This window comes from Melopsittacus undulatus, chromosome 3, assembly GCF_012275295.1.
Source record: "Melopsittacus undulatus isolate bMelUnd1 chromosome 3, bMelUnd1.mat.Z, whole genome shotgun sequence".
Lineage (NCBI taxonomy): Eukaryota > Metazoa > Chordata > Aves > Psittaciformes > Psittaculidae > Melopsittacus > Melopsittacus undulatus.
In genome coordinates this window covers 1857600-1867403 of record NC_047529.1, presented here as the reverse complement: position 1 = coordinate 1867403, position 9804 = coordinate 1857600, and the positions used below count along the sequence as shown (strand labels likewise).

The 9804-nt window shown below is 47.7% G+C and overlaps 1 protein-coding gene across 2 annotated transcripts in view; it reads left to right on the top strand.

Annotated features, from left to right (window-relative positions):
* The first annotated feature begins 304 nt into the window (after window positions 1-304).
* The window catches only part of RTN4 (reticulon 4), a 47426-nt gene continuing 37926 nt past the window's right edge, over window positions 305-9804 (top strand). The window contains exon 1 of one of the 2 annotated variants that reach the window (XM_013127741.3): window positions 305-841. In XM_013127741.3, coding sequence (XP_012983195.3) covers window positions 397-841 — 445 coding nt within the window. In that variant the 5' untranslated portion in view covers window positions 305-396. The remainder of the gene's footprint in view (window positions 842-9804) is intronic. The other variant, XM_031044615.2, reaches the window with a different exon arrangement.

Genomic DNA, 9804 nt, shown 5'->3' with positions numbered 1-9804 from the left:
GATGAGGGATGGGGAGATGTTGGGATGGAGGGATGGGGGCACCTCCCCAGCGCCCCGTTACCGTGCAGTGCCTCCCCCTCCGCCCAGCCCCACCCGCATTCTCAGCACTGAACTTTACCCGACTTCTCTCTCCATCCCCGCTCCACCACCGCGCACTCCCCGCCTCCCACACTGCATATTCATGAGGCCGCACCTAACTCAGCGTCTCATTGGCTGTTCCGCTCTCCCTTCCCGTTCCTATTGGTCAGCGCCGCTGTCACTCAGCGCTGCGGGGCGGGGCAGGCGGCCGCGCCCGGCGGTGACTCACCAGGGCGGGGAGGCCGGTCCCGCAGCGGCGCAGCCGGCACAGGCACAGCCCAGCGCCGCGCACTCATTGTTCCGCCACCTCCAGGCACCATGGACGAGCTGGACCAGTCTCCTCTGGTCTCCTCCTCCTCCGGCCCAGCGCGGCCCCAGCAGCCCCAGTTTAATTACCAGTTCGTGCTCGACGACGAGAAGGAGGAGGAGGAAGAAGAAGAGGAGGAGGAAGAAGAGGACGAAGACTTCGACGAGCAGCTGGAGGTGATGGAGAGGAAACCAGCCCCAGCTCCAGCCGCAACCCTGCAGGACCGGCCGCCGCAGCTGCTGGACCTGGGCGGCCCCACCGAGCCGCCGCGCCCCTCCGCTCCGGAGCCACCGCAGCCCGACTGGAGTCCCTTAGGAGCCGTGTCCTCCTCCTCCTCGTCCGCCACCACACCGTCCCCCGCGCAGGAGCAGCCCTCGGCCCCCGCCCGGCCCGCTCAGCCCGAGCCCGCAGCTCCTGTCGCTCCTCGGAGGAGAGGGTCCTCCTCCGGCTCGGCTGGTGAGTGCCTCGGGGCCGGGGCTCGGGAGGGCGGCGGCCGCTCCGAGCCCGGATCGCTCCGCTTTGGCTGCCCGCTGCCCCGACGGGAGGTTCCCTTTGTCTGCCGGCCCGCGGCCGCCTCCTGCGGCATCGCGCCCTCCCCTCCGGCGCGCCGGGGCGCGGCCCCGCCGCAGCTCCTGCGGGAGAAAGGACCCCCCTCCCCTCCCTGTTTTTGGTTGTTTTCCTGTAATTTCGCCTCTTTCCCCCTCTCTGTTATGTTAATGGAGGGAGGGGGAAGCGCCGCCCCGCACATGGGCCCAGCAACGGGAGGGGGGGATGAAGGGGCCGCCTGTGTCTCGCCGGTTCTTCCCCCGATGCCAAACCTGCCTGGCTACTGCATTCCCGTCCGCTGGCCCGGCCCGACGCGGCGGGGAGGGGCGGGCGGCTGCGGGGAGGAGGGGATCCGGATACTTGAAATCTTACTCATTTGAACCAAATCGCCTCGCCGGGAGCGGTGTGGGGGAGGAATTGAGCAGCAGGGCTGCCTACCTCCTTCCCTGCCTGCCCGATGGGGCAGGGAGCCAGGCGGGAGGTGCGGGGATGACACAGCCTTCGGCCCGTGTGGGAAGCGCCGTGCTCCGGCCCCAGACAATGAATCCTAAGCCCGGAGAGGGAATGTAAACTAGTGAAGTACGTGTGGGAGCACAAAAGGCGTGCTGGCTGCTGTAGGTGTGGCAGCGCTGGGAGGGGAACGCCGGCCTCGCGTCCTGCGGATGCCTGGGGATGGCCGCAGGTATCGTTGAGGGGCTTCATCCCTTGATGGTGGGGTTCTCCGGAGCTCAGATCCGCTGCAGTGATGGGTGTGATGCTCCCCGAACAACTGTTAGTGCTGCCAAAGTGCTAAACCCTTTCTTGAAGGGCTGATCCAGGAGCATGACTAATGTGTTGCATGCGGCTTGTGCCTTGGCTCTGCTTTTGCTTAGTTCAAAGTACGAGAGCTAACGTGAACCCATTAAAACAGCGAAATGAGGCCATTAAAACAGCGAAAATGAACAAATCAAAGTGCCTTACGATCATGATGATGCATTCTTATTCACGGCTATTGTTACATTGGTACGATGCATGGGTTTTAAAGGGGGATGATTTCAAGAAGGATTTGATGTCATGGCATGAGTGGGCATAATACTCAAGACTTCATTAAAAAGGGCGTCTGGAACGGTAATAAAAAGGGCCTGTTGTTAAACCTGAACTAGATTTCGTTGGGGAGGGAGTTTCACAATGCATTTTATTTGCATATGTGGCAGGACTTGATGGTTAGTTGTGCTGCTGTCTTTCATGAAGCCTACTTCTTCTGTTCTTTGGTAGCTGTGTAGCAATATGCGGAGGAGACTGTTTCTGTTTCCACCATTTGGAGGACAGATGAAGACAAAAGCTTGCAACAGACTTAAGAGGAGGGACCCTGCATGATGGCTGAACAGAATCTTTTGAGTGGAGCTCAGGAAGGTTTGAACAGAACAGAATGCAAGGAATAGGATCAACCAAATCTTGATGTTGCTTTGAAAAGTAGGGCTAAAAGTGTGATTTCTAGAGTTGGTTTGTCTTTCTACTCTCTGACCCCTGAAGGATAAGGCAAAGAGCAGAGTAATTGCTGAAGTATTTCTTCCTTATTAGAGGAGGCCTAGCTGTGAGGATTGGGTAGTGTAGCTGAGCAGAGGTGTCAAAAAGTTACTTTCATTTATCAGTGATGATTAATTTAGAGCCCTGAAGTGAGGCCTGGCATCAGTGGGAGGCCTGGTTTCCAAAGACAAGTTGTATGATGAGCATAATGCTCATGTAATGATGGGTTGGAGTATTAGATGCTGTCTGAAATACTTGCTGAGAACAACTTTTTTGGTCAAAAGCTTTGTCCAGTGATGTCACGAGGACTTTGGTCCTCTCACATGCAGGGGTACTCAGTTTTGAGCATGCTATGTATCCATTTAAATGTCATGTATTTTTTAGTTTTGCATCTAGCAGCTATCTCAGTCATCACAGTGGAACATACAATAATCTTGCAGTACCTAAAGGGGCTCCAAGAAAGCTGGAGAGGGGCCTGGGACAAGGGCCTGTAGGGACAGGCCAAGGGGAATGGCTTGAACCTGCCAGAACAGGGGAGACTGAGCTGAGCTCTGAGGCAGAAGCTGTTCCCTGTGAGGGTGCTGAGGCGCTGGCACAGGGTGCCCAGAGAAGCTGTGGCTGCCCCATCCCTGGCAGTGCTCAAGGCCAGGTTGGACACAGGGGCTTGGAGCAGCTGCTCCAGTGGAAGGGGTCCCTGCCCATGGCAGGGGTTGGAGCTGGAGGAGCTTTAAGGTCTCTTCCAACCCAAACAGCTGTGGGATTCTGTGATTCTGGAGAGCACTCAGTCTGGAAGCCTCTCTTTGATTTAGTGAGGATTTGAGGCAAGTAACTTTGAACTTCAATTTCCCAGAGAATGAGCAAGTCATAGTGCCTGTAGCAAGCATGCAAAGAATAGCAGGGATTCTTTCATCTGCCACAGTAGGTCGTGGTGCTGCTTCCTGTCAGTGCAACAATAGAAAAAAATGTATGGACTACTTGATGGCCCATTAAAATGTATTATTTATACATCTGGATGTGTATTAAAAGTAAATCTTTGCAATTACTATTAGTTACAGACTTGGGAGTATTCAGTATCAATGTTGTAAGAGACTGTGACATAAATCTGTGTAATGCAAGCCTCTGGCTGTGTATCAGCAACTACCTTCTGAAGAGCTAATCATATACTTGCTGGAGAAGCAAACAAGCAGGAGGACTGCAGTGAAACTTACGCTGTCCTTGATACTTTCTGGGTTTTTTTCCTAATCCTTGCTTGATGTGTAGCAGAAAACACAAGTAATTTCAATAGGAAATATTATACTTCAAATAGTAATAGGAATACTTAAATGTTTTGATTACCTAAATTTACATATAGTGAGAAGTAAATTTGAGATAGTTATACATACATGGTGAAAGTATTATACTTTGGGTTTTTTCTTTGTCCAAAGTAAGATTAACCAGTAAATAACAGTAAGAATATAGCACTTTCTATCTTCAAAGCTCTAGATCCTGCAGCACCAGCTCCTGCTTTTAAAGGGAGGTCACATACCACTCTTCTGGAACAGACTATAGTGTTTTGAAATTAGACTGCACTTAGAAGAAGCCCCTATACTAAATCCACCACATCAGCATCCAAAGGGAATAAAGACATTTCCCTGCTTGTCAGCTGCCTGCAGCTCGGCCACGGTTCAGTACATAGGCAAATGTTGTGGAGGGCCAGCTAGTAATTAGTCTTGTTTTTCCATTTAGTTTTATAGGGCTTGTTTGTAATTCCTCAGTGCTGAGGAGAGGGTTCGTGAGCAGTTTGCTTCTGTGCCAGACAGTGTCAAGCAGAGGTCAGCAGGGATGAGGATGCCGCAGGCTGTACCAGGAGCACACACACTGTTCTCTGTTGGAGTTCACCCTCACCGAGCTGACCCCAGCTGCAGTAGGTGGGGATTAGATGGAGGGATCTATACCTGCTTCTGCCCATTCTATAGTGGGGTATTCAAGTCCTGTCATTTGTGTTTTATACACATTCTAAAGCAGCACATCCACTCCCCAGCTTTTTACTGTGTTGCTGAGTTTTCTGGTGAGCTGCTATGTATGCACAGGCACAAACACAGCAGTTGTGTGGATTTTAAGGGCAGAATGCAGCATGACTTGGGAAAAATACAGCTGTCCTTGGAAACTACCATTAGTGACTTCCATTTGCACCCTTCATTATGTTCTTGCTGATCTTCAGTGTTTCTTTGAGGTGCAAGATCCTTTCTCTTGCCAAATGCAGTTAGGGAAGCTGCAAAGGAGGTGGTTACAAGGTAGGTATAGCAAAGGTAGAGTGGGATATTTTTCCTATTACACATTTTCCATTCTAGTGACTTAGGAGGAGGAGAGTAACCAGCAATTTGAGTGGTTAGTAAAGCTGCTATCTTCATTCTGTATTTCATGTTCCCATCTAGCTGAGTTCAACAAGGGCATCGCTATGTATTTGGTTTTATTTATTGTCATGTACAGTGTATGGCACAGTGGGGCCTGCTTCTGTAATTGAGCTGGTGAGAGTTTCTAAAGCCAAATAGCTATTTCCTCACATAACCAGAGGTATGTGCAAGGATATTGCCAAGTCTGGTAGTATTTGCTTTGTGTGCGTATGTTCTGAGTTGTTTTCCAGGAGAAAACCACACAGCTTCCATCTACCATATAATGATGCAGCCCTCAGGGAAGTCTTGAGTTGCACTGGAAGTTTTCCCCTTGGAAATGAAATCCGACAAGCCACAACTCAGGGGACAGTGAAGAAGTACTGTTTGTTTGCCCTTTTTTCCCCCCTCTTCCTCCTTATCTGTACTTAAGGAAGTTTGCAGTGTGTCTACAAAGTAGCCACTATCTTGTCCACCTTGTTGTATCACCTTGTTGGTGACACACTGAAACTCTTTCATATCTCATAGATCAGGATGTTTAACAACATAAGAAAAGCACTAAAGACAGCACTCTTGTGAGCTGAGGACAGCATTAAAGCCTCCTGGTCAGTGGTTTTCTCCTGCTGACTGGTGCAAAGTTGCTAGGAAAGTGTCAAGTCCTTTTGCAACAGCTGATCCACAGATGGGTTATGTTCTTCGGAATATAAAGGCCAAGAGACTCAAGCATTGTGGCTCACAAGGAGAGAAATAACCTGTGGTTGCAGGCAATTGGCATGGTGAAATGACAATTTAAAAGTAGATCTCTGACTGGAAAAACATGATTTCTAAGTGGCTTGCAGATGTATCATGTGTTATTGCAGAAACTTGATGCATTTTCTACAGTACTGTGAGGATGCTATCTTTGCTTTTCCTTCCCCTTCCTTCAGTGCCCAGGATGGGGAGGAGGAGGATTCTAACTTTGTGCTGGGCTGATGCAAAAGGAGCGTGAGCAGCAGCTGAGGGAGGGGATTCTCCCCCTCTGCTGTGCTCTGTGGAGACCCCCCTGCAGTCCTGATCCAGCTCTGGGGCAGCAGCACAAGAGGGATGTGGAGCTGTTGGAGTGAGTCCAGAGGAGGCCATGGAGCTGCTGCGAGGGCTGGAGCAGCTCTGCTCTGGAGCCAGGCTGAGAGAGCTGGGCTGGGGCAGCCTGGACAAGAGAAGGCTCCTGAAGGGGAGAGCTGAGAGCAGCTCCAGTGCCTAAAGGGGCTGCAGGAAAGCTGGAGAGGGGCTTGGGACAAGGGATGTAGGGACAGGCCAAGGGGAATGGCTTGAACCTGCCAGAAGAGGGGAGACTGAGCTGAGCTCTGAGGCAGAAGCTGTTCCCTGTGAGGGTGCTGAGGCGCTGGCACAGGGTGCCCAGAGAAGCTGTGGCTGCCCCATCCCTGGCAGTGCTCAAGGCCAGGTTGGACACAGGGGCTTGGAGCAGCTGCTCCAGTGGAAGGGGTCCCTGCCCGTGGCAGGGGTTGGAGCTGGAGGAGCTTTAAGGTCCCTTCCAACCCAAACCAGGCTGGGATTCTGTGATTCTGGAGCTCACAGTCTGCAGCCTGGCTCTTCAGGAGAAGCATATAGGCATTATTCTTCTAACCCAGGAGATTCATTCTCATGCTGTTGTCATTCCCTGGGGCCTTTACTGTTTGCCACCCGATTTTGAGGGTGGGTGGTGGCTTTGCCTGTTCCAGTGTCTGTTTCACCACACCCAACTGCTTGGTGGCTCTCATCAGATTAATCCAGCCTTTGTGTGCTGGGAAGAAGGTATTTGAATAAGAAAGGCAGTTAACCTATAACTTGAGGCATGTCTTGGTGGGCTTGAGTTACGTTTCTTTGTTTTCTGTTAATATTTTGAATGAAAAAAGCCTTTTTTTGGTGTCCTGTTACTATAGTAACTGTGAAACTCGTGCAGAAATTAGCAGTGCATAGTTCAGTCTAAACACGGCCTTCAGGTTCTGGATATTCTCTGAGCAAGGCAATAGTTCTTGGGCTAGAGAACAGAAAGCAGTGTATAGCTTACAGATAAATTGTCCTCAGGTATTCAGAAATGCTTATGCATGAAGTAGGAGGAAAATTGTGTAACTATCAAGCTTCATTAGGGACAAAAGAAAAAAGCTATTATTACCAAGTAAAAAATAGTGATCTGAGACTTATTCCAAGTAGAACAATCGAGTGTGTTTCCATGTGGTTATTTAACTTCTTGTCTTATGATCTAAACCAGGAATTACTCCTGTTATGCTTTGAAAACACATGTTATTTTCTATGTGTTAAGACTGGTTTTAGGGCAGCTCAGCACAGCCAGCTCTGAGATCACCAGACTGCGGCCATGTGACAAAGGTTTGGTGGATGGCTTTTGAAATTGGTGTTTCCATCAATAAAATCTATTACAACAGCAATGAAACAATGGGCTTATTAATATTCACAAAGCCTGAGAAAATCAAATTATCACAGGAGCATGTTTTTGTGTTTCAGATGGAAATAACCTGCTGCTAACTGTAGCTGTCAAAACACAGACTTGAATTGAGAGATGCTTTTAAATGACTACTTTCCCCCATGATTTTTAATGGGTTTGTCTCCATTTACTGCTTTCTGATGTCTAAAGTAAGACTATGTGTATTTCCTCCCCCTTCACATAGAAGCATTAGGAATACCAGGTTGACTATCCCTGCTTTTGCTGGAAGGCTTCCTTTGTGTCTTAAGGAATGTACTGTGAACTTTTAGTTGCAGCTTCTTAATGAACTGGGCAATCATATCATCAACTTCATCAGCCAGGAAGCCTGTGTTAATTATGGTGTCTTTAAATAAGACACGAGGCTGAGATAAATATAAGCTTTTCTGTTGCCAGCTAAAAATGATCTCAGTCTATTAGATACTATTGGTCTAATGCTAAAATCCTGCTGCTCCTCCAGTTGTTACTGGTTTGAAAGGGTTTTTCTTGAGCTCTATTCCCTCTTTTCTGACAGAAGATGAAATTTCCTTAATGCCTGTCATTTGTGTGGGATAAGGAAACGAATGCCAACTTAAACAGATGAAAAAGCATGTGCAAGGCCTTTCAGAAGCAAGTTGTAGCTGCAGAACTGAAAGGAACAAGCAAGGTCTGGAGCAAGTAGAAAAACATATGTGGTAGTTGTGGAAGAAAGGTTGCTTCTTTCTTGGTCTTCAGCCAGGTCTTCAAGTATTCATGTGTTAAGCTTGAAAAATGCTGCTCAGAGGGCAAAAGGGTGAATTTCTAGTGGTCAAACCCACATTTTCTTTAAGAATCCCATTGATGGACAAGAAAGTCAGTTTTCTTTTGTATATGAATTGTATCTAAGTGCCAAAAACCAAAGTGGATTGCTAAAACCCATATTGATCAAATATCTATTGCAACCCAGTGCTGCTTGACAAATGATAGTCTTTGTTGAGGAGGAGGACATGAGGACAGTGTGTATCATCTTCACACTGCTTTATCTGTTATTAAAAGATACTCTTTTACAACTGCTAATGGCTGTAGTGAGTCCTCTGATGGATGTCCTTGTTCTTTTGAGGTGAAGATATCTTATGCATCAATCTGTTTTTATTTTACAGACTATAAGCTCTTGTATCAGAGGCTTCTCACGCAAGGTAATGTGCTGGGAAGAGATGCTGAAAGAAATCAGTAGCAGCTCTTCTCCATTCTTTAAAGATTAATTTAGCTAATCAATACATTCTTCTGCAGTGATAAAGTTGCTAATCTAAATACTGCTTAATTTGCTTAATTGTGGGGAAAGGGAAAAATTCCATCTGTACAAATCAGTGAAAGGGAATCTTATGATTGGTATAATCTCTAAAATGAAATTGGATAATGTCTGCATAATGATAGGATTTGCATGGCTCTTCAGACCTCCTGCCTTTGAATAACTTCTGCTGTAATTATTAGATCTTTCTGCTTTGTGGCTCTGCCAGAACCCAAATTTGTTACTTCAACAAACTGAAAGAGTCTGGGCATTCAGGAAGAGTTACTCTGTTTTTAGAGGAATTAGCTGGCATTTCTTTAGTTACTGATATTGCCAAGGACTGAATCCTTCAAAGCTATATGGAGCTGGACACATGTGCTTGCAGTTGGGTAGATTGTTTTTCTCCTTCTTTTTAATTAAATATATGCAATTGGATCTGTGAGTGTTCACATCTGAGGTGGTTCTAAATTCATTCTAAGCGTTGCTGCTGAATATGTTTGTGTGATATATTAAAAGTGGTTGTGATTGTGAAGTGGGCATTTCAAGCCATCAGGGCTGGGCTGAGAACAGATTAAGTTGATTATTGTGGCCACCTGACTTTAATGAAGGGAGATCCTAACCCACCACCTGATGCTGACTCAGGAGGCAGAACTGGCATGACCAGGTCAGTTGATTTACTTGGGGGAGAAGGCACAGGCCCTCAGGACACAGTTAGTCTGCAAACAATGCCACTCCTCTGGGAGCTCAGAAGCCAAATGGCTTATCTTTGTTCTTCAGAGGATTTAACTTGCCTTATGGTGAGCCACTGTGGATTGCTGGTCTGTGATAGGTGCATGCATCCTGGTTCTGAGAATTCCTTGTTCTCTTGTAGTACTTGATATAAGAATAATGAAAAGCTTCTTTGGAGCTGACCTGTGTGACTTTTTTCTTTGTTTATTTACTTTTAATAACAGAATATGCCAGATAAGATTCTGTCCCTGCTCTGAGGAGATATACTGGCCCTCATATGGATGAGGGACTTTTAATAGGAAATGGTGTTATAGAACCGTCCTCTGGAATGCTGCTTGGATCCTGTCCAGACTGTTACTGATCAGAACGTTTGGTGCAAGAGTGAGGTGAGGCTGGCAGTGACTTGTCTGAAGCATTTAATGACCTTTCAAAACACCCTTGTAGTGGGTACCTAGTTTGGCAGTGTGGGAATTGTAATGGAAAGAACTGTGACAGAACCAGAACTAATGTACCTTCTTGCTTTGGTTGCAGTTGCAGGGCAGTGGTA